Here is a 24919-nt window from a genome sequence, read left to right on the forward strand (position 1 = left end):
GCATTACAATGTGATTCAGCCTTATCTTATCTTCCATTCTGATAAGGTGGTTTCTTTTGCATGATGTACCGAGTCCACGGATTCACCCTAAATTGTGGGATATTGTCCTTCCTGACAGGAAGTAGCAAAGAGAGCACCACAGCAGAGCTGTCTATATAGCTCCCCCCTTAACTCCACCCCCCAGTCATTCTCTTTGCTGGCTCTAAGCAGGAAGAGTAAAGAGAAGAGGTGTTAAACTGTTAGTTTTATTTTATCTTCAATCAAGTGTTTGTTATTTTATAAATAGTACCGGTGTTGTACTATTTACTCTCAGGCAGGACATAGATGAAGATTTCTGCCTGGAGGATGATGATCTTAGCATTTGTAACTAAGGTCCACTGCTGTTCCCACAGAAGCTGAGGAGTACAGGAAAACTTCAGTGTGAGGAACGGTTTCTTGCTATACAGCAATGAGGTATGTTCAGTCATATTTTCTGCAGAGACTTTGTTAACTCAGAAAGGCTGACAGTGTACCCATTAGGGAAAGGGGAAGCAGTAATCCTAGTGTTATCAGAGGTTTTTACTAGCTTGCATAAAGGGTTAATTTCTCCAACATTGGTGTGTCCGGTCCACGGCGTCATCCATTACTTGTGGGATATTCTCCTCCCCTACAGGGAAAGGCAAGGAGAGCACACAGCAGAGCTGTCCATATAGCTCCCCCTCTAGCTCCGCCCCCCAGTCATTCTCCTTGCCGCTCTAAACAAGTAGCATCTCCTCGGGGATGGTGAGGAGTTTGTGGTGTTAGTTGTAGTTTTTTATATCTTCTATCAAGAGTTTGTTATTTTAAAATAGTGCTGGCTTGTACTATTTACTCTACAACAGAAAAGTGATGAAGATTTCTGTTAAGAGGAATATGATTTTAGCACAAGTAACTAGAATCCATTGCTGTTACCACGCAGGACTGTTGAAACAAGAGAACTTCAGTTGGGGGTAACAGTTTGCAGACTCATCTGCTTCAGGTATGACTAGTGTCCTTCTAACAACACAGGCTAATGCTAGATGACAGTCATTTTTCCCCTCAGGGAAAATGGTAAGCCATTTTTCTTTCACCTCAGCAAAAAAGATAACAGGCTTCCCCTTTTTGATTTTTATGCTGGTAGACACTGTTAGGGGCAAAATCGATTGGTTTTTATTACAATATCATGGCATTTGAACTGTTTTATAAGCTCATATACACTTGGGAACGTTTTTTATTGATCTGGCATGTTTTAGACACCTAAATCTAGTCAGGAAGGCCCCTTCACTCTAGTGTGCTGAGGGAGGAAGCCTCATTTTGGTGCTTCAGCTGTGCAGTTGATTTCAAGGCAGTGCATGCAGTTTTCATGTGAGAGGGTCCTGTGACTCAGAAAGTGACTCCAGAAGGCTTATTTCTGTGGATGATTGACCCCTAAGGAAGGTAAAATGCTGCAGCAATACTGTAGCAGGGAGTGTAGTGTATAAAAACGGTTAAATCTAACAATTAGCTCTGGTTTGCTTGTTTTAAGAGCTAGAGTCTCCATATTTGCTGTGCAATACTTTCTAAGCATTAAGACACTGGGGTCCAAATTTCATAAAAATCGGATATTGCCTTCATAGTTTTTTGAACATTCAGAAATAAAGTGTGTAATGTTATTATTTAAAGAGACAGTAACGTTTTTGTTTAAAATTGTTTTTATTGCATTGTTTGCCTGCCTAAATCTGTTTAACATGTCTATGCCATCAGATAACCTATGTTCTGTGTGTGTAGAGACAAATGTGTTCCCCCTTTGAGTGTTTGTGATAATTGTGCCATAGCGTCCAAACAAAATAAGGACAGCTCTGTTACATTTCATAATGTTGCCCAAGATAATTTATCTAATGAAGGTAGTGAGGATAATTCTACATCCTCTCCTTCTGTGTCTACACCAGCTTTGCCCGCGCAGGCGACACCTAGCGCGCCAGTGCTTATTTCTATGCAACAATTAACAGCAGTAGTGGATAATTCTATAGCAAATCTTTTTTCCAAACTGCCAGCATTTCAGAGAAAGCGTGATTGTTCAGTTTTAAATACAGATAAAAAAAGGATGAACAATCAGACGCTGACGATGCCTTATCTATTTTACCCTCACATCAATCGGAATTGGCTGTGAGGGAAGGGCTGTCTGAGGGTGAAATTTCAGACTCAGGAAAAATTTCTCAACAGGCAGAACCTGATATAGTAGCATTTAAATTTAAGCTAGAACATCTCCGCGCTTTGCTTAAGGAGGTATTAGCTACTCTGGATGACTGTGATTCTGTAGTAGTACCAGAGAAGTTGTGCAAATTGGACAAATTTTTAGAGGTCCCAGTGCACGAAGACGCTTTCCAATACCCAAGAGGGTAGCGAGCATAGTGGATAAGGAGTGGGAGAAGCCAGGTGTACCCTTTGCTCCACCTCCTATATTTAAGAAAATGTTTCCCATAGTAGACCCTAGAAGGGACGCATGGCAGACGGTCCCGAAGGTTGAGGGAGCTGTTTCAACACTAGCGAAGCGCACAACTATTCCTATAGAGGACAGCTGCGCTTTCAAAGATCCTATGGATAAAAATTGGAAGGATTGCTTAAAAAAGATTTTTGTTCAACAAGGGTTCATTCCTTCAACCAGCTACGTGTGTTATTACTGTCACTTCAGCGGCGTCCTTTTGGTTCGAGGAACTAGAAAGGTCGCTCCAGAAAGAGACTTCCTATGAAGAAGTCATGGACAGAATTCACGCATTAAAGTTAGCTAATTCCTTTATATTGGATGCCGCTTTTCAAATAACGAAATTGGCGGCGAAAAACTCAGGTTTTGCTATAGTAGCGCGGAGGGCGCTTTGGCTAAAATCCTGGTCGGCAGATGTGTCGTCCAAGACTAAGTTACTTAATATTCCTTTCAAGGGTAAGACCCTTTTTGGGCCGGAATTGAAGGAAATTATTTCAGACATCACTGGGGGTAAGGGCCATGCCCTCCCACAGGATAGGCCTTTTAAGGCTAAGAACAAGTCTAATTTTCGTTCCTTTCACAATTTCAGGAACGGACCGGCTAATAACTCCACTGCCGCTAGACAAGAAGGTAACGCGGCCCAGCCCAAACCCGCTTGGAAGCCCATGCAAGGCTGGAACAAGGGTAAACAGACCAAGAAACCTGCTGCTGCTACCAAGACAGCATGAAGGGGTAGCCCCCGATCCGGGACCGGATCTGGTAGGGGGCAGACTATCTCTCTTCGCTCAGGCTTGGGCAAGAGATGTTCCGGATCCCTGGGTACTAGAAATAGTCTCCAAGGGATACCTGCTAGAGTTCAAGGGACTTCCTCCAAAGGGAAGATTCCACCTGTCTCACTTATCTTCAGACCAGATAAAGAAACAGGCATTCTTACATTGTGTAAGAGACCTATCAAAGATGGGAGTGATAAACCCAGTCCCCTCCGGGGAACAAGGTCTAGGTTTTTACTCAAACCTGTTTGTGGTTCCCAAAAAAGAGGGAACTTTCAGGCCAATCCTGGATTTAAAGATATTAAACAATTTCCTCAGAGTTCCATCCTTCACGTGGCTCTTCCATTCGGTTTAGCCACCGCTCCCAGAATTTTCTCAAAGGTGCTAGGGTCCCTTCTAGCGGTCCTAAGGCCGAGGGGCATCGCTGTAGCACCTTATCTAGACGACATCCTAATCCAAGCGTCATTTCTTTCCAAAGCGAGGGCCCACACAGACATTGTGTTGGCTTTTCTCAGATCTCACGGGTGGAAGGTGAACATAGAAAAGAGTTCACTGTCACCGTCCACAAGGGTTCCGTTTCTGGGAACAATAATAGATTCTATGGAAATGAAGATCTTCCTGACAGAAGTCAGAAAGTTAAAGCTTCTAAACGCTTGTCAAGTTCTTCATTCTATTCCTCAACCCTCCATAGCTCGGTGCATGGAAGTAATAGGACTAATGGTCGCAGCAATGGACGTGGTTCCTTTTGCTCGAATTAATCTAAGACCATTACAGCTGTGCATGCTCAATCAGTGGAATGGGGACTATACAGACTTGTCTCCCCAAATTCAAGTAGACCAGGTAACCAGGGACTCACTTCTCTGGTGGTTGACCCAGGATCACCTGTCTCAGGGAATGAGTTTCCGCAGACCGGAGTGGGTCATTGTCACGACCGACGCCAGCCTCTTGGGGTGGGCCGCGGTCTGGGACTCCCTGAAAGCTCAGGGCCTATGGTCTCGGGAAGAGTCGCTTCTCCCGATAAACATTTTGGAACTAAGAGCAATATTCAATGCGCTCCTGGCTTGACCTCAGCTAGCGAAAGCCAGGTTCATAAGATTTCAGTCGGACAACATAACGACTGTTGCGTACATCGATCATCAGGGGGGAACAAAGAGTTCCCTAGCGATGAAGGAAGTAACCAAGATCATCCAATGGGCAGAGAATCACTCCTGCCATCTATCTGCTATTCACATCCCAGGAGTAGACAACTGGGAGGCGGACTATTTGAGTCTTCAGACTTTCCATCCGGGGGAGTGGGAACTCCACCCGGAGGTCTTTGCTCAGTTAACCCAATTATGGGGCATTCCAGACATGGATCTAATGGCGTCCCGTCAGAACTTCAAGATTCCTTGTTACGGGTCCAGATCCAGGGATCCCAAGGTGATTCTAGTGGATGCATTAGTGGCGCCTTGGTCGTTCAACCTAGCGTATGTGTTTCCACCGTTTCCTCTCCTTCCCAGGCTCATAGCCAGGATCAAACAGGAAAAGGCCTCGGTGATTCTGATAGCTCCTGCGTGGCCACGCAGGACTTGGTATGCAGACCTGGTGAATATGTCATCGGCTCCACCATGGAAGCTACCTTTGAGACAGGATCTTCTAGTACAAGGTCCATTCGAACATCCAAATCTAGTTTCTCTGCAGCTGACTGCTTGGAAATTGAACGCTTGATTTTATCCAAACGTGGGTTTTCGAATTCTGTGACAGATACTCTGGTCCAAGCCAGAAAACCTGTGACTAGAAAGATTTACCATAAAATATGGCGTAAATATATCTGTTAGTGTGAATCCAAGGGATTCTCCTGGAGTAAAATAAAAATTCCAAGGATTCTCTCCTTTCTCCAAGAAGGTTTGGATAAAGGGTTGTCCGCTAGTTCTCTAAAGGGACAGATTTCTGCTTTATCTGTCTTGTTACACAAACGACTGGCAGCTGTGCCAGATGTACAAGCTTTTGTTCAGGCTTTGGTTAGAATAAAGCCTGTTTACAGAACCATGACTCCTCCTTGGAGTCTAAATTTAGTTCTTTCAGTTCTTCAAGGGGTTCCGTTTGAACCTTTACATTCCATAAATATTAAGTTATTATCTTGGAAAGTACTGTTTTTGGGTGCTATTTCTTCTGCTAGAAGAGTTTCTGAATTATCTGCTTTGCAGTGTAATCCACCCTATCTGGTTTTCCATTCAGATAAGGTTGTTTTGCGTACTAAGCCTGGTTTTCTTCCAAAAGTTGTTTCCAACAAGAATATTAACCAGGAAATAGTTGTTCCTTCTCTGTGTCCAAAAACAGTTTCAAAGAAGGAATGTTTATTACACAATTTAGATGTTGTTCGTGCTTTAAAGTTCTATTTAGAAGCAACAAAAGATTTTAGACAAACCTCATCTTTGTTTGTCGTTTACTCTGGTAAGAGGAGAGATCAAAAAGTTACTGCTACCTCTCTCTCTTTCTGGCTAAAAAGCATTATCCGATTGGCCTATGAGACTGCCGGACGACAGCCTCCTGACCGAATCACAGCTCACTCTACTAGGGCTGTGGCTTCCACATGGGCCTACAAGAACGAGGCTTCTGTTGATCAGATATGTAAGGCAGCGACTTGGTATTCTCTGCACACTTTTGCCAAATTCTACAAATTTGATACTTATGCTTCTTCGGAGGCTATTTTTGGGAGAAAGGTTTTGCAAGCCGTGGTGCCTTCCATTTAGGTAACCTGATTTGCTCCCTCCCTTCATCCGTGTCCTAAAGCTTTGGTATTGGTTCCCACAAGTAATGGATGACGCCGTGGACCGGACACACCAATGTTGGAGAAAACAGAATTTATGCTTACCTGATAAATTACTTTCTCCAACGGTGTGTCCGGTCCACGGCCCGCCCTGGTTTTCCTAACAGGTTGAAAATTTTTTTGTCTTTATACACTACAGTCACCACGGCACCCTATAGTTTCTCCTTTTTCTCCTAACCGTCGGTCGAATGACTGGGGGGCGGGGCTAGAGGGGGAGCTATATGGACAGCTCTGCTGTGTGCTCTCCTTGCCTTTCCCTGTAGGGGAGGAGAATATCCCACAAGTAATGGATGACGCCGTGGACCGGACACACCGTTGGAGAAAGTAATTTATCAGGTAAGCATAAATTCTGTTTTTTTGTGGGCACTCAGTTTATGTGAATTTGGGACAAACGTTTTTTTGTCTGGGAGTAACGTTTTCTGTTTTATGGGACATTTGCTTGAGGGTTCTTTGTGGTTGTTTATAACCCACATGGCTTTCAGGCAGGGTTTGTTAGTTTTGTGTAGGCCCCAGCAACATCGAGTGAGGTGGGCGTGGCCTACATTTACAAGCAGCAAGCAACTTCTCCTGAGGTCCTGATAGTCTTCTGAGGGACTAATTGAAGCTTTAAACCCCATATTATCGCTTCCTAAGGGCAGGTAGGGCCACAGCAGAGCTGTGGCAAGGTGCTAATAGGGGTTTTAACTGGTTTTAGACATATTTCAATCCGGTTTTGTCATTTGTGGGTTTATTGCTTATTTACTTGTGGTGCAATGCTTCTAAGGCTTAGTGGGTACACTGTTAAAATTTCAAAAAAATTTAAGCAATTTTAACCTGTTTTGCAGTTTGTGTATGCCTTTTTTCTCTTAAAGGCACACTACTGTTTTTGCAAATTGTGTTTTTTTCATTAAATAAAGTGTTTTCCAAGCTTTCTTGCTTTATTACTAGTCTGTTAAACATGTCTGCCACTGAGGAAACTTATTGTTCAATTTGTTTAGAAGCCATTGTGGAACCCCCTCTTAGAATGTGTCCCACTTGTACTGAGGTTTTATCTAAGCTGCCTGGGTTGCACGGGAAGCCCAGTAGCTCTGGGTTAAGAACAAATGCTGAGCCTTCTGACGCTTTAGTAGCTGTATCCGATATTCCCTCACAATGTTCTGAAGTAGGGATGAGGGATCTGATTCAGGAAAGATGTTCCCTGACAGATTCAGATATGACGGCATTTAAATGCAAGTTAGAGCACCTCAGCTTATTGCTCAAGGAGGTTTTAGCTACTCTGGATGATTGTGACCCTATTGTAGTTCCAGAGAAATTGTGTAAAATGGACAAATATTTAGAGGTTCCTGTTTACACTGATGTGTTTCCGGTCCCTAAGAGGATTTCGGACACTTACTAAGGAGTGGGATAAACCAGGTATTCCGTTCTCTCCCCCTCCTGTTTTTAAGAAAATGTTTCCCATTTCTGACACCATAAAGGACTCATGGCAGATGGTCCCTAAGGTGGAGGGAGCTATTTCTACCCTGGCTAAGCGTACATCTATACCTATTGAAGACAGTTGTGCTTTCATTGCTCCTATGGATAAAAAATTAGAGGGTCTCCTAAAGAAAATTTTTGTTCATCAAGGTTTTCTTCTTCAACCTATAGCATGCATTGTTCCTGTAAACACTGCAGCTGCCTTTTGGTTTGAGGCTCTAGAAGAGGCTCTTCAGATGGAGACCCCACTAGATGATATTTAATTAAGGCTCTTAAGTTGGCTAATTCTTTTATTACAGACGCCGCTTTTCATCTTGCTAAATTAGCGGCCAAGAATTCAGGTTTTGCCATTTTAGCGCGTAGAGCGTTATGGCTTAAGTCCTGGTCAGCTGATGTGTCTAAGCTTTTGTCCATCCCTTTCAAAGGTAAGACCCTATTCGGGCCTGCATTGAAAGAGATTTCAGAGATTACTGGAGGGAAGGGTCATACCATCCCTCAGGATAAGTCAAATAAGACAAGGACCAAACAAAATCATTTTCGTTCCTTTCGAAACTCTTCCCCTGCTGCGAAGCAAGAGGGGAACTTTGCTCAATCCAAGCCAACCTGGAGACCTAATCAGGCTTGGAACAAGGGTAAACAGGCCAAAAAGCCTGTTGCTGTCACGAAGTCAGCATGAAGTGGTAGCCCCCGATCCGGGACCGGATCTAGTAGGGGGCAGACTCTCTTTGCTCAGGCCTGGGCAAGAGACGTTCAGGATTCCTGGACAGTAGAAATTGTTACCCAGGGATACCTTCTAGATTTCAAGGATTCCCTTCCAAGGGGGAGGTTCCATCTTTCTCAATTGTCTGTAAACCCGTTAAAAAGAGAGGCATTCTTACGCTGTATAGAAGACCTTTTTAACATGGGGGTGATCTGCCCAGTTCCAAAAGCAGAATAGGGGCAGGGGTTCTACTCCAATCTGTTTATAGTTCCCAAAAAGGAGGGAACCTTCAGACCAATTCTGGATCTCAAGATCCTAAACCAATTCCTAAGAGTTCTATCATTCAAGATGGAGACCATTCGGACTATCTTACCATTGATCCAGGAAGGTCAATATGTGACCATCGTGGACTTAAAGGATGTGTATCTGGACATTCCTATCCACAAAGATCATCACCAGTTCCTCAGGTTCGCCTTTCTGGACAAGCATTATCAGTTTGTGGCTCTTCCTTTCGGGTTGGCCACGGCGCCGTGAATCTTCACAAAGGTCCTAGGGTCCCTTCTGGCGGTTCTAAGGCCACGGGGCATAGCAGTGGCGCCTTATCTAGAAGACATTCTAATTCAAGCGTCGTCCTTCCAACTAGCCAAATCTCACACGGACTTAGTGTTGGCCTTTCTATGGTCTCACGGGTGGAAAGTGAACGTAAAAAAGAGTTCTCTTTCCCCCCTCACAAGAGTTTCATTTCTAGGGACTCTGATAGACTCGGTGGACATGAAAATATTTCTGACGGAGGTCAGGAAATCAAAGATTTTTAACCACCTGCCGAGCTCTTCATTCCATTCCTCGGCCGTCAGTGGCTCAGTGTATGGAGGTAATCGGACTAATGGTAGCGGCAATGGACATAGTTCCGTTTGCTCGCTTGCATCTCAGACCACTGCAACTATGCATGCTCAATCAGTGGAATGGGGATTATGTGGATTTATCTCCTCAGATAAATCTGGGTCAAGAGACCAGAGACTCTCTTCTTTGGTGGTTGTCACAGGATCATCTGTCCCAGGGAATGTGTTTCCGCAGGCGAGAATGGGTTATAGTGACAAACGACAGTCTTCTGGGCTGGGGTGCAGTCTGGAATTCCCTGAAAGCTCAGGGTTTGTGGACTCGGGAGGAGGCTCTCCTACTGATAAACTGGAATTAAGAGCGTTATTCAATGCTCTCCAGGCATGGCCTCAGCTGGCTTCGGCCAGATTCATCAGGTTTCAGTCGGACAACATCACGACTGTGGCTTATATCAATCATCAGGGTGGAACAAAGAGTTCCTTAGCGATGATAGAGGTCTCAAGGATAATCCAATGGGCAGAGGCTCACTCTTGCCATCTGTCAGCGATCTATATCCCAGGTGTAGAGAACCTGGAGGCAGATTTTCTAAGTCGTCAGACTTTTCATCCGGGGGAGTGGGAACTCCATCCGGAGGTGTTTGCTCAGCTGGTTCGGCTATGGGGCACACCAGAGTTGGATCTGATGGCGTCTCATCAGAACGCCAAACTTCCTCGTTACGGCTCCAGGTCAAGGGATCCTCAGGCTGTACTGATAGATGCTCTAGCAGTACCCTGGTCGTTCAGCCTGGCTTATGTGTTTCCACCTTTCCCTCTCCTTCCACGTCTGATTGCCAGAATCAAACAGGAGAGAGTATCAGTGATTTTGATAGCGCCTGCGTGGCCACGCAGGACTTGGTATGCAGACCTGGTGGACATGTCATCCCTTCCATCATGGTCTCTGCCATCGAGACGGGACATTCTGATTCAAGGTCCATTCAAGCATCCAAATCTAATTTCTCTGCAACTGACTGCTTGGAGATTGAACGCTTGATTCTTTCAAAGCGGGGTTTCTCTGAGTCAGTCATAAATACCTTGATTCAGGCTCGAAAGCCTGTTACCAGGAAAATTTATCATAAGATATGGCGTAAATATCTTTTTTGGTGCAAATCCAAAGGCTTCTCCTGGAGTAAAATCAGGATTCCTAGGATTTTGTCTTTTCTCCAAGAGGGATTGGAGAAAGGATTATCAGCTAGTTCCCTAAAGGGACAGATATCTGCTCTGTCCATTTTGTTGCACAAGCGTCTGGCAGATGTTCCAGACATTCAGGCTTTTTGTCAGGCTTTTTTTTAGAATTAAGCCTGTGTTTAAACCTATTGCTCCGCCATGGAGTCTAAATTTAGTTCTTAGAGTTCTTCAGGGGGTTCCGTTTGAACCCATGCATTCCATAGATATTAAGCTTTTATCTTGGAAAGTTTTGTTCCTAGTTGCTATCTCTTCAGCTCGAATAGTTTCTGAACTATCTGCATTACAATGTGACTCTCCTTATCTTGTGTTCCATGCTGATAAGGTGGTTTTGCGTACCAAGCCTGGGTTCCTACCTAAGGTTGTTACTAACAGGAATATCAATCAAGAAATTGTTGTTCCTTCTCTGTGTCATAATCCTTCTTGTAAGAAGGAGCGTCTGTTGCACAACTTGGGCGTGGTTCGTGCTTTGAAATTTTATTTGCAGGCAACCAAAGATTTTCGTCAAACATCTTCTTTGTTTGTTGTCTATTCTGGAAAGCGTAGGGGTCAAAAGGCTTCGGCGACTTCTCTTTCCTTTTGGCTGAAAAGCATCATCCGTTTGGCTTATGAGACTGCTGGACAGCAGCCTCCTGAAAGGATTACAGCTCATTCTACTAGAGCGGTAACTTCCACATGGGCTTTTAAAAATGATGTTCTGTTGAACAGATTTGTAAGGCTGCGACTTGGTCGTCGCTTCATACCTTTTCAAAATTTTATAAATTTGATACTTTTGCTTCTTCGGAGGCTATTTTTGGGAGAAAGGTTTTGCAAGCAGTGGTGCCTTCCGTTTAGGTTCCTGTCTTGTCCCTCCCTTCATCCGTGTCCTAAAGCTTTGATATTGGTATCCCACAAGTTAGGATGAATCCGTGGACTCGGTACATCATGCAAAAGAAAACAAAATTTATGCTTACCTGATAAATTTCTTTCTTTTGCGATGTACCGAGTCCATGGCCCGCCCTGTCTATTCAAGACAGATAGTATTTTATGTAAACTTCAGTCACCTCTGCACCTTATAGTTTCTCCTTTTCTTCCTTGGCCTTCGGTCGAATGACTGGGGATGGAGTTAAGGGGGGAGCTATATAGACAGCTCTGCTGTGGTGCTCTCGTTGCTACTTCCTGTCAGGAAGGACAATATCCCACAAGTTAGGATGAATCCGTGGACTCGGTACATCGCAAAAGAAAGAAATTTATCAGGTAAGCATAAATTTAGTTTTTACGTACCAAACCTGCTTTCCTTCCTAAGGTTGTTTCTAATAAGAATATTAATCAGGAATTTGTTGTTCCTTCATTATTTCCTAACCCTTTTTCTAATGTTGCATAACTTGGACGTGGTCCGTGCCCTGAAGTTTTACTTGCAGGCGACTAAGGATTTTCATCAATCATCTTCATTATTCATTGTTTTTTCTGGAAAGTGTAGGGGTCAGAAAGCTACGGCTACCTCTCTTTCTTTTTGGCTGAAGAGAATCATCCGTCTGGCGTATGAGACTGCTGGACAGCAGCCTCCTGAAAGTATTACGGCTCATTGTACTAGAGCTGTGGCTTCCTCATGGGCATTTCACATATTTTTGCACTATTTTTGTTTATTTTTTAACACACTGATGGTATTGTTTTATCCTTAATCACTATCAGAAGCCATTTGGAATAAACTATTTGGATCATCCACTGGACATTTTTTTTATATATATTTTGATTATTTTTTGTTTTTTTGGATTTTCTGAGTTTATCACATGATGAATTATTAGGAGTCACGCATTTTTTGGATTGGATACCCCTCTCTTTCCCAATTGGAACGTACTGTTTTTTCATTTTTTAAGACACTAATTTGCACCACTGCTGTCATTGGATAACTTTATATTTTGTATTGGATAACTTTATATTTTGTATTGGACACCTTTTACTATATTCACCCCTGCATTTTGGATCAATTTGAATTTTCATTTTTTTTGGATTAATATTTGCACTATTTGTATATGAACCATTTATTTTACCTACATTTGTAAGATCGATTAACATCCATTCCCACCATTGTATTTAAATTGTTTTTATACTGTTTTTATACTGTTTTTATACTGTGTTTACATCATATAGATAGGTTTTACATGGATCCATGAGAATTTTAGACGATCTTCCTTTTAAATTGTTTTAGATAGATTCACACATGTCTATTTTATATGTCTACTTTTAATATGTTTGATTAAAATCTCATTTGAACTATATAACTGTGGTCTCCACCTATTTAGCTCAATGCGCTCTCTTACACACCCCATCCAAACAAAGTTCTGTTTTTAGTTGCTATCTCTTCGGCTCGAAGAGTTTCTGAACTATCTGCGTTGCAATGCGACTCGCCTTATCTTGTTTTCCATGCTGATAAGGTGGTTTTGCGTACCAAACCTGGATTCCTTCCTAAGGTTGTTACTAATAGGAATATCAATCAGGAAATTGTTGTTCCTTCTCTGTGTCCTAATCCTTCCTCTAAGAAGGAGCGTCTGTTGCACAACTTGGACGTGATTCGTGCTTTGAAGTTTTACTTGCAAGCAACCAAGGATTTCCGTCAAACATCTTCTTTGTTTGTTGTCTATCCTGGAAAACGTAGATGTCAAAAAGCTACGGCTACCTCTTTCTTTTAGGCTGAAAAGCATCATCCGTTTGGCATACGAGACTGCTGGACAGCAGCCTCATGAAAGGATTACAGCTCACTCTACTAGAGCGGTGGCTTCCACATGGGCTTTTAAAAATGATGCTTCTGTTGAACAGATTTGTAAGGCTGCGACTTGGTCTTTGCTTCATACCTTTTTAAAATTTTACAAATTTGATACTTTTGCTTATTCGGAGGCTATTTTTGGGATAAAAGTTCTTCAAGCAGTGGTGCCTTCTGTTTAACCATCTGTCTTGTCCCTCCCGTTCATCCGTGTCCTGTAGCTTTGGTATTGTATCCCACAAGTAAAGGATGAATCCGTGGACTCGTCGTACCTTATAGAAGAAAGTAAATTTATGCTTAGCTGATAAATTAATTTCTTCTATAGTACGATGAGTCCACGGCCCGCTCTGTCATTTTAAGACAGATTATATTTTTTGATTTTAAACTTCAGTCACCTCTGCACCTTTTAGTTTCTCCTTTTTCTTCCTCTACCTTCGGTCGAATGACTGGGGGGTGTGGAACTAAGGGAGGAGCTATATAGACTGCTCTGCTGTGGTGCTCTTTGCCACTTCCTGTTAGCAGGAGGATAATATCTCACAAGTAAAGGATGAATCCGTGGACTTGTCGTACCATAGAAGAAATTAATTTATCAGGTAAGCATAAATTTACTTTTTGTAAGTACATTAATACTTTCGGCCCAACGAATGAGGTGCCTCAAGCAAGCCAGACATTCTAGCCATTTCCTCCTAGATTCCTTTTTTATACTAATTTGTTTAGTTTTTTTAAAAACCAAAACAACATATATTTCATATTTTTGGACTTACCTAGAAATGGAAATAGTATTTACTCAAATCTCTTTATAGTTCCAAATAAAGAAAGTATTTTCCCACCATTGTTAGATTAAAAAGTTTTGCAGTTTTCCCATTTCAAGAAGGTGTCTCATTCAGCCATTAGGGTTTTAGATTTAATTACATTTTGTTAAATACCTTAAATGGATATTAAAGAGAGTTTTTTTGTTTTTTTTTGTTGTTTTTTTTTTTAGTTGACTTAATTTAATTGTCTATCTCCCCTTGTTTTAGAAATCTGCCAAGATCACACCATGTGCACTGTGTAAGACGTTACGTTCCTCAGCAGAGATGATTGAAAACACAAACAACTTGGGCCGCACAGAGTTGTATTGCTCGGTCAATTGCTTATCGGCCTACAGGGTTCAGGCAGTTACCAACTCAGGTATCTTATGCCAACTGGCAACCGAGAATAAAAAAAACTGTGATATTCTTACTATGTGTGTGTTAATTATTTATAAGACTTTTTTTTTAATCAATAGGATTTTAGTAATCAACCATATTTAAATGAAAAACATATATAATTTTTTAGAATATAGTAAAAAAATAAAACTGGTTTGTTCTGTGTTTGTATCTATACCCTTTAACTGATCTGTAGTCTAATAATGGTCAACTTAGCACAACTAGTTTATAAAGCTTTATCACATTCTTTTCAGAATAATTCATGCTCATTCAGTTTGTGAGGGAATCTTTTGTGCCCTACTCGTTTTTAGTTCAGTCTACAGATCTACTATACAAAAAGGCCTGTTCTCTGGCTAGGCAATTCAAGGACATCGATCTTCCTTTTTTTAAAATTTTTTTTTATAAGTTGGTGAAAGCCTACAAGATCATTTCACTCTCTGTTCACTAGGAAGAGGCAAAACAACCCTACATACAAGAGCTTTGACTCTTTCCCCTCCCCTACTCTCACAGAATTATTTGGTCAAATTTTTGCGGTGGAGGTGAATTCTTCAGTGCTTATCTACAAGGTAGAGAAAGGGATTCTCTAACCTACTTGAGATTTCCTCCTCAGAGAGCCTACAAAGGGGACATTGAGGTATACATGAGTTCTTAGCCTTGGCAGTGAAATTCTTCTTCCAATACAAAGATGTCATAGGCCTCCTAGGTGAAATGTGGATTTATCCATCAATCTCCTGGTTTAGAGTGGCCGCACATTAACAGATCCTTGGTACATTGCTTGCACTGCCTCTGGTGGGCTCGTCAACTGGATATATTCTTCTGGAACTGAGGTGAGCACAGTAAACGCAGGTGCTGACAGGTAAATACAAATGCACTTTATAGCCCACTGGCTATTTACATGAACATGTACACATGATTTACTCATACAACTTTATTCACAATTTGAGCTTATTTTGGGCACTTTTGTATTTTATGCAATTTCTGAGGTACTGTCTCAGCACTACCAGGTTTAGCCTTCTCAGGTGCTATAGCAGCTACTGAAGCAGCCATTACTTATTCCACTGTGCTGTTGACACTAAGTTCCTTTACTATGCATACCATGGATAAGTGTTAGTGCTCTTAGATAGTGCTGGCACACTAAGGGTTAACATTTTGCAGGCTTTTATGGCTTCTCCTTCCTTATATCTGAAATTATTTTCGCCTGTCGGGAAAAGTATTGAAAGCCAGTGAAGGAAATAACCTACTCTATTTTAACAGAGCTTGATTTCTCTAGTAAGGTGTATCCAGTCCACGGATCATCCATTACTTATGGGATATTCTCATTCCCAACAGGAAGTTGCAAGAGGACCCACAGCAAAGCTGCTATATAGCTCCTCCCCTTCCTACCATATCCAGTCATTCTCTTGCAACTCTCAACACGCATGGATGTAGTAAGAGGAGTGTGGTGTAAAATAGTTAGTTTATTTTCTTCAATCAAAAGTTTATTTTAAATAGTACCGGAGTTGTGCTATTTCTTCTCAGGCAGAGATAGAAGAAGAATCTGCCTGAGTTTTTCTATGATCTTAGCAGGTTGTAACTAAGATCCATTGCTGTTCTCACACATATCTGAGGAGTGAGGTAACTTCAGAGGGAGAATGGCGTGCAGTTTATTCTGCTATCAGGTATGTGCAGTTATAATTTTTTCTAGGATTGGAAATGCTAGAAAATGCTGCTGATTCCTGATAAATGTAAGTTAAGCCTGAATACAGTGATTTAATAATGACTGGTATCATGCTTACTCTCAGGGGTATTTCCCTTTATAGATATGCTATATAAAACGTTTGTTGGCATGTTTAATCGTTTTTTATATATGCTTGGTGATAAAACTTTATTGGGGCCTAATTTTTTCCACATGGCTGGCTTTATTTTTGCCTAGAAACAGTTTCCTGAGGCTTTCCACTGTTGTAATATGAGTGGGAGGGGCCTATTTTAGCGCTTTATTGCGCAGTTAAAATTACAGACTGAGGCATCCAGTTTTCCTTATGAGTCCCCTGAATGCTACAGGACATCCCTAAAGAGCCTTAAATCGTTTATTGGGGAAGGTAGGAGCCACAGTAAAGCTTTGGCACTTTGCTGGGACTGTTAAAAAACGTCTGTCGTTTTTTTGATCCGTTTTTTGAACTAAGGGGTTAATCATCCATTTGCAAGTGGGTGCAATGCTCTGTTAGCCTATTACATACACTGTAAAAATTTCGTTTGTGTAACTGCCTTTTTTCACTGTTTTTCAAATTTTGACAAAATTTGTTTCTCTTAAAGGCACAGTACCGTTTATTTATATTGCTTGTTAACTTGAATTAAAGTGTTTTCCAAGCTTGCTAGTCTCATTGCTAGTCTGTATAAACATGTCTGACATAGAGGAAACTCCTTGTTCATTATGTTTAAAAGCCATGGTGGAACCCCCTCTGAGAATGTGTACCAAATGTACTGATTTCACTTTAAGCAATAAAGATCATATTATGTCTTTGCAAAATTTATCACCAGAGGATTCTGATGAGGGGGAAGTTATGCCGAAAGCGGACTACTATCCCTGTCGAGGACAGTTGTGCTTTTTCAGATCCAATGGACAAAAAATTAGGTTACCTTAAGAAAATATTTTGTCAACAAGGTTTTATCCTTCAGCCCCTTGCATGCATTGCCCCTGTCACTGCTGCTGCGGCGTTCTGGTTTGAGTCTCTGGAAGAGGCCTTACAGATAGCGACTCCATTGGATGATATACTTGGCAAACTTAGGGCACTTAAGCTAGCCAATTCTTTTGTTTCTGATGCCATTGTTCATTTGACTAAACTAACGGCTAAGAATTCTGGTTTTGCTATACAGGCGCGCAGAGCGCTATGGCTTAAATCATGGTCAGCTGACATGACTTCCAAATCTAAGCTGCTTAACATTCCCTTCAAGGGGCAGACCTTATTCGGGCCTGGTTTGAAGGAGATCATTGCTGATATCACTGGAGGAAAAGGTCATGCCCTTCCTCAGGACAGGTCCAAATCTAGGGCCAAACAGTCTAATGTTCGTGCCTTTCGAAACTTCAAGGCAGGTGCGGCATCAACCTCCTCTAATGCAAGACAAGAGGGAACTGTTGCTCAATCCAAAGCGGTTTGGAAACCAAACCAGACCTGGAACAAGGGTAAGCAGGCTAGAAAACCTGCTGCTCCCTCCAAGACAGCATGAAGCAACGGCCCCCTATCCGATAACGGATCTAGTGGGGGGCAGACTTTCACTCTTCGCCCAGGCGTGGGCAAGAGATGTTCAGGATCCCTGGGCGTTGGAAATTATATCCCAGGGATATCTTCTGGACTTCAAAGCTTCTCCCCCAAAAGGGAGATTTCACCTTTCACAATTATCTGCAAACCAGATAAAGAGAGAGGCATTCTTACACTGTGTACGAGACCTCCTAGTTATGGGAGTGATCCATCCAGTTCCAAACGAGGAACAAGGACAGGGTTTTTACTCAAATCTGTTTGTGGTTCCCAAAAAAGAGGGAACATTCAGACCAATTTTGGATCTAAAGATCTTAAACAAATTCCTCAGGGTTCCATCATTCAAGATGTAAACTATCCGTACCATCCTGCCTATGATCCAGGAGGGTCAATATATGACTACAGTGGATCTAAAGGATGCTTACCTTCACATTCCGATACACAAAGATCATCATCGGTTTCTCAGGTTTGCCTTTCTAGACAGGCATTACCAGTTTGTAGCTCTTCCCTTTGGATTAGCTCCAGCCCCAAGAATTTTTACAAAGGTTCTAGGGTCGCTTCTAGCAGTCCTAAGGCCGCGAGGCATAGCAGTAGCACCTTATTTAGACGACATCCTGATTCAGGTGTCAAACTTCCAAATTGCCAGGTCTCATACGGACGTAGTACTGGCATTTCTGAGGTCGCATGGGTGGAAAGTGAACGAGGAAAAGAGTTCTCTATCCCCACTCACAAGAGTTTCCTTTCTAGGGACTCTGATAGATTCTGTAGAAATGAAAATTTACCTGACGGAGTCCAGGTTATCAAAGCTTCTAAATTCCTGCCGGGTTCTTCATTACATTCCGCACCCCTCGGTGGGTCAGTGTATGGAAGTAATCGGCTTAATGGTAGCGGCAATGGACATGGTGCCGTTTGCACGCTTACATCTCAGACCGCTGCAACTTTGAATGCTCAGTCAGTGGAACGGGGATTACACAGATTTGTCCCCTCAACTAAATCTTGATCAAGAGACCAGGGATTCTCTTCTCTGGTGGCTATCTCGGGTCCATCTGTCCAAAGGTATGACCTTTCGCAGGTCAGATTGGACGATTGTAACAACAGATGCCAGCCTTCTAGGCTGGGGTGCAGTCTGGAACTCCCTGAAGGCTCAGGGATTGTGGACTCAGGAGGAGTCTCTCCTTCCAATAAATATTCTGGAACTAAGAGCGATATTCAATGCTCTTCAGGCTTGGCCTCAGTTAGCAACTCTGAGGTACATCAGATTTCAGTCGGACAACATCACGACTGTGGCTTACATCAACCATCAAGGGGGAACAAGAAGTTCCCAAGCGATGTTAGAAGTCTCAAAGATAATTCGCTGGGCGGAGTTTCAATCCTCCCATCTATCAGCTATCCATATCCCAGGGGTAGAGAACTGGGAGGCGGATTTTCTTAGTCGACAGACTTTTCATCCGGGGGAGTGGGAACTCCATCCGGAGGTGTTTGCACAAGTGATTCATCGCTGGGGCAAACCAGAACTGGATCTCATGGTGTCTCGACAGAATGCCAAGCTTCCCTGTTACGGATCCAGGTCCAGGGACCCCAGGGCGACGCTGATAGATGCTCTAGCAGCGCCCTGGTCTTTCAACCTGGCTTATGTGTTTCCACCGTTTCCTCTGCTCCCTCGACTGATTGCCAAGATCAAGCAGGAGAAAGCATTGGTGATTTTAATAGCTCCTGCGTGGCCACGCAGGACCTGGTATGCAGACCTAGTGGACATGTCATCCTTTCCTCCATGGACTCTACCTCTGAGACAGGACCTTCTACTTCAGGGTCCTTTCCTCCATCCAAATCTAATTTCTCTGAGACTGACTGCATGGAGATTGAACGCTTGATTTTATCAAAGCGTGGCTTCTCCGAGTCAGTCATTGATACCTTAATACAGGCACGAAAGCCTGTCACCAGGAAAATTTACCATAAAATATGGCGTAAATATCTTTATTGGTGTGAATCCAAGGGCTACTCATGGAGTAAGGTCAGGATTCCTAGGATATTATCTTTTCTCCAAGAAGGCTTGGAAAAAGGTTTGTCAGCTAGTTCCTTAAAGGGACAGATTTCTGCTCTGTCTATTCTTTTGCACAAACGTCTGGCAGACGTTCCAGACGTTCAGGCTTTAGTCAGAATCAAGCCTGTGTTTAAACCTGTTGCTCCACCATGGAGCTTAAATTTGGTTCTTAAGGTTCTTCAAGGTGTCCCGTTTGAATCTCTTCATTCCATTGATATAAAACTTTTATCTTGGAAAGTCCTTTTTTTGGTAGCTATTTCCTCGGCTCGTAGAGTCTCCGAGTTAGCTGCCTTACAATGTGATTCTCATTATCTAATTTTTCATTCTGATAAGGTAGTCCTGCATACCAAACCTGGGTTTTTACCTAAGGTGGTATCTAACAAGAATATCAATCAAGAGATTGTTGTTCCATCCTTGTGTCCTAATCCTTCTTCAAAGAAGGAACGTCTGTTACACAATTTGGACGTGGTTCGTGCTTTAAAGTTTTACTTTCAAGCTACTAAGGATTTTCGGCAAACATCTGCTTTGTTTGTTGTTTACTCTGGTCAGAGGAGAGGTCAAAAGGCTTCAGCAACCTCTTTCTTTTTGGCTAAGAAGCATAATACGCTTAGCCTATGAGACTGCTGGACAGCAGCCCCCTGAAAGTATTACAGCTCATTCTACTAGAGCTGTGGCTTCCACCTGGGCCTTTAAAAATGAGGCCTCTGTTGAACAGATTTGCAAGGCGGCGACTTCGCTTCATACTTTTTCAAAATTTTACAAATTTGATACTTTTGCTTCTTTGGAGGCTATTTTTGGGAGAAAGGTTTTACAGGCAGTGGTACCTTCCGTTTAAGTACCTGCCTTGTCCCTCCCTTCATCCGTGTACTTTAGCTTTGGTATTGGTATCCCATAAGTAATGGATGATCCGTGGACTGGATACACCTTACTAAAGAAAACACAATTTATGCTTACCTGATAAATTTATTTCTCTAGTGGTGTATCCAGTCCACGGCCCGCCCTGTCATTTTAAGGCAGGTTATTTTTAAATTTAAACTGCAGTCACCACTGCACCCTATGGTTTCTCCTTTCTCTGCTTGTTTTCGGTCGAATGACTGGATATGGTAGGAAGGGGAGTTGCTATATAGCAGCTTTGCTGTGGGTCCTCTTGCAACTTCCTGTTGGGAATGAGAATATCCCATAAGTAATGGATGATCCGTGGACTGGATACACCACTAGAGAAATAAATTTATCAGGTACGCATAAATTGTGTTTTTTAACCCTTTACGCTCCAGGAATAACTTATTTGCTTACTGTGTTATACACTTATTAAAGGGGCTGCAACATATTCTGTACAGTTTACCTCACTGTATTCTTTATCAAGGGTCTCCATTATGCATTCTGTCTTATTGATAGTGTTGACCTATCATGACCCCAAGAAGTTATTTCTTTGTCCATTTACTGTTAAAGCGATGGTAAATTTCATACTTGAATGAATGTTGCAATGAAAAATATATTGTTGTACAAGCAAAACCGCATATTTTTTTAAAAGTGTGTGTATATATATTATAATACAAGATTTATAATCCTACTTGGTATCTTCTGTTACCAAGTCTCCGCCTCCTTCATTTCCAGTTTTGGCTGGGCTGTGACATAGAGATCAGTCCCACCCACTCTCTATATAGGCTTCCTAAGGGCTTTCAAAGGCAGAGGCGGAACTACAGGAGGTGCAACAGGTTCAGTGGCACCGGGGCCTGAGTGAGGGAGGGGCCCCAGCAAGCAGCACATCAGCAGGTCTTGTCACACTCACAGGCAGATCTTAATTTTTTATTACCTGCAGGCACAAAGGTCTAAACAAAGTATTGTGTGTGCGCATTGAGTGAGTGAAGCATGGCACTTCCGGCTACCACTGTCCCTCACAATGTAGTCAAACTGAGTGATGTCTCTTGCTTTCCACTCCCCCTTACCTCCCTCTCCGGAGAGGAGCTGTCTGCAGTGAGTTTGACCGCACACAGGGCAGGAGTGATATAGCGTTCCAGAAATACGGAAAGTAACGGGGCCATGTGGTGGCGGGGGGGGGGGCATCTCTTACTGTCAGCAGAAGTAACTTAATTTCCCTTGCTGATGATTTTTTTGTTTTGTTTTTTTTGCAGCCAGACTGTTCTAGATATAGGTTATATTAGCTCCATTGTGAAACCTCTGACTTTTATCAGTGGATTTTATTACTCACAAACTTGTTTTAACCACTTTGATGATGGAAGAAGTGAACTGTAGAACTCACGCCAAATTCAGCTATTCTTTTTTTTTTTTTTTTTTTTTTTTACATAAAATTAAAATTTATGTTTCTGTCAGAAGAAAAAACACACATGCTCACACACCCAAACACCAAGATGGATATAGATGGATATAGATATATATTATATATAAAAAAAAATCTGAGATATGGTGAGTCCACGGGTTCATCAATTTCTTTTGGGAATACCACTCCTGGCCTGCAGGAGGCAAAGAGCACCATCACCTCCCTACCCATAGCCCCCAGTCATTCTCATTGCCTTGGTGCAAGGAGGAGGAGTTTTAGTGTCTGATGATTTTCACTTCAATCAAGATTTTATTATTTTGAAAGCTCTGATTTGCTCTGATCTTTCGCTTCAACATTGGGTATAGCTGTGCTCCATGTTAGTCTCTTCAGTAGGGCAATGGTGGCTTTAGGGCAGTTAGGAACTTGTGGAGTGGACTTCACTGCATTTTCCTAACATTTTGCTGCCCTTATTTAGAAAGCCAGAGTAGGTCTTCTCTGTTCTTTCTTGTTTCCACAGGTCACTGTAAGGATTGGCATCCTTCCATACCGTGAGGACTATTTCCTTGTCAGTCTAAAATGCAGGTAAGTGCCTAATGTCTTCTGGGCTGGATAGGAGGCTGGCACTACATTATTAATAATAAAGGATATACACGTGTTTTATTATTCCTGCACCCATAATGGGACAAACATCCTGAAGTCAGGGTTATTACTGACAGAGGCAGTCACTATGCATAGTGACAGAGACTATAATTTAACTCCGGTATTGCAGGGGTTAATTTTATTCGTTGGCATAATTCAGAAAATTTATTTGAGAAACAAATGAGTGTTTTACATCGCATATTGTGTTTTCTCCTCAGTAACGCTGAGGCTCCATTTTCCTAGCCTTCTCTTCCGGTCTGAAGTGCGCTTTTTTTCTGTCAGAGGCGCAGCAGATTCAAACCGGTATCTTTTCCTCTATTCAGATGAGTTTTTCTGCTAACCACTTCAAATATCTGTATGAAGGGCAGGTAGGCACCTCAGTAAAAGAGTGCTGAGTTGTAGAGGGGCAGTTAGAGGGGCATATTTACACACATACATCGTTATTTAAATTTTTGACAGTCTGATTACAAAAGTATTAATTCAAACATACTTGAAAACTGTCTTGTGGGGTACCGATAGCCATTTTTTACTGTATTTAAAACAAATATATCCTTGCAGAACAAAGTTTCTTTATTTTTTATCGTCTCTTAAAGGGACAATACACAAAATATTTAATTTTTTTGGAGTTTTCGTTTTTCTGCAATATGGATCATGATGTTATTACCATTGATAAATGTCCAATCTCCATGGATAGTCAAATTGTACCTCCCTTGCCTTTTTGTTCCTCATGTATAGATAGAACATTAAAAAATAAAGATAAACTTTTTGCTTCTGAGCCAACAGTCTCTCAGGGTTATCTTGTCCAGGCAATGCCACAGTTTTATCCTCAGACGTACCAATCCTTAATGGCGTCACATTCAGTGCCCTGCGTTTCCTCTCAATCTCCCGAAGTAGTTTATTTGCAAGCAGAGATAGCTGCCCAGGTATCCTCTGCGGTATCTGCAGCATTAGCTGTTATTCCCTATCTTCAGGGTAAACACAAGAGGAAGTTTAGAGATTCATATTCTAGGCTTGCTGTTCCGACTTCTGCTACCCAGGTTGCCCTTTCTCATAAGTAGATATGTGCATGATTGAAAAATTCGGTTCGGATTCATTCAGATTTTTTCGAAGTTCGGATCGATTAGAATTTGGCAAAATTTGAATGACTTCGTTTCGGATTTATTTGGATTTGAATAAATTCGGCTGAATTCGGTTCGGTTCCGAAAATTCGGAATTTCGGTATGTGTTAGGTGGGATATGCTGTGTATTAGACTAGTATTATGTACTGTATATTAGGTGTAACCCGTAGCAGAGTGTTATAACCTAAAACCTAATATACTGTACAATACTAGTGTAATACACGGCCATCCAAATCTACCGAATAAAGTCAGTAGTTAAGAGCTTTATGGGCTAACACCGGAATATAAAGCTCTTAACTACAGTGCTGCAAAGTACACTAACACCCATAAACTACCTATAAACCACTAAACCGAGCCCCCCCCACATTGCAAACACTATCATAAAATTATTTAACCCCTAATCTGCCGACCGGACACCGCCGCCACCTACATTATAGCTATGAACCCCTAATCTGCTGTCCCTAACATCGCCGACACCTACATTAGTTATTAACCCCTAATCTCCCGCCCCAACGTCGCCACTACTATAATAAAGTTATTAACCCCTAAGCCTAACCCTAACACCCCCCTAACATAAATATAATTTAAATAAAACGAAATAAATTTACTATAATTAAATAAATTAATCCTATTTAAAACTAAATACTTACCTGTAAATAAACCCTAATATAGCTACAATATAACTAATAGTTACATTGTAGCTATTTTAGGATTTATATTTATTTTACAGGCAACTTTGTATTTATTTTAGCTAGGTACAATAGCTATTAAATAGTTATTAACTATTTAATAGCTACCTAGTTTAAATAATTACAAAACTACCTGTAAAATAAATCCTAACCTAAGTTACAATTAAACCTAACACTACACTATCATTAAATAAATAAATTAACTACAAGTACCTACAATTAAATAAACTAAACTAAATTACAAAAACAAACACTAAATTACAAAAAATAAAAAAAATTGCAAGAATTTTAAGCTAATTACACCTACTCTAAGCCCCCTAATAAAATAACAAAGCCCCCCAAAATAAAAAAAATTCCCTACCCTAATCTAAATTACAAAAGTTAACAGCTCTATTACCTTACCAGCCCTTAAAAGGGCTTTTTGCGGGGCATGCCCCAAAGTAATCAGCTCTTTTGCCTGTAAAAAAAAAAAACACAAAACCACCCCCCAACATTACAACCCACCACCCACATACCCCTACTCTAACCCAAGCCCCCCTTAAATAAACCTAACACTACCCCCCTGAAGATCTCCCTATCTTGAGTTGTGTTCACCCAGCCGGGCAGAAGAGGACATCCGGAGCGGCAGAAGTCTTCATCCTATCTGGACAGAAGAGGACATCTGGACCGGCAGACATCTTCATCCAAGCGGTATCCTCTATCTTCATCCATCTGACAAAGAGCGGCTCCATCTTCAAGACCTCCGGCG

At 41.9% G+C, this 24919-nt stretch overlaps 1 protein-coding gene across 4 annotated transcripts in view; it reads left to right on the forward strand.

Moving 5' to 3' along the window:
* Window positions 1–24919, forward strand: part of ZMYM4 (zinc finger MYM-type containing 4) — a 710031-nt gene that overhangs the window by 340052 nt on the left and 345060 nt on the right. For all 4 annotated transcript variants that reach the window (XM_053707062.1, XM_053707061.1, XM_053707064.1 and 1 more), the window contains one exon: window positions 14006–14156. In XM_053707062.1, the coding sequence (XP_053563037.1) occupies window positions 14006–14156 (151 nt within the window). The remainder of the gene's footprint in view (window positions 1–14005; window positions 14157–24919) is intronic.

The sequence above is a fragment of the Bombina bombina genome, chromosome 3 (assembly GCF_027579735.1).
Source record: "Bombina bombina isolate aBomBom1 chromosome 3, aBomBom1.pri, whole genome shotgun sequence".
Classification (NCBI taxonomy): domain Eukaryota; kingdom Metazoa; phylum Chordata; class Amphibia; order Anura; family Bombinatoridae; genus Bombina; species Bombina bombina.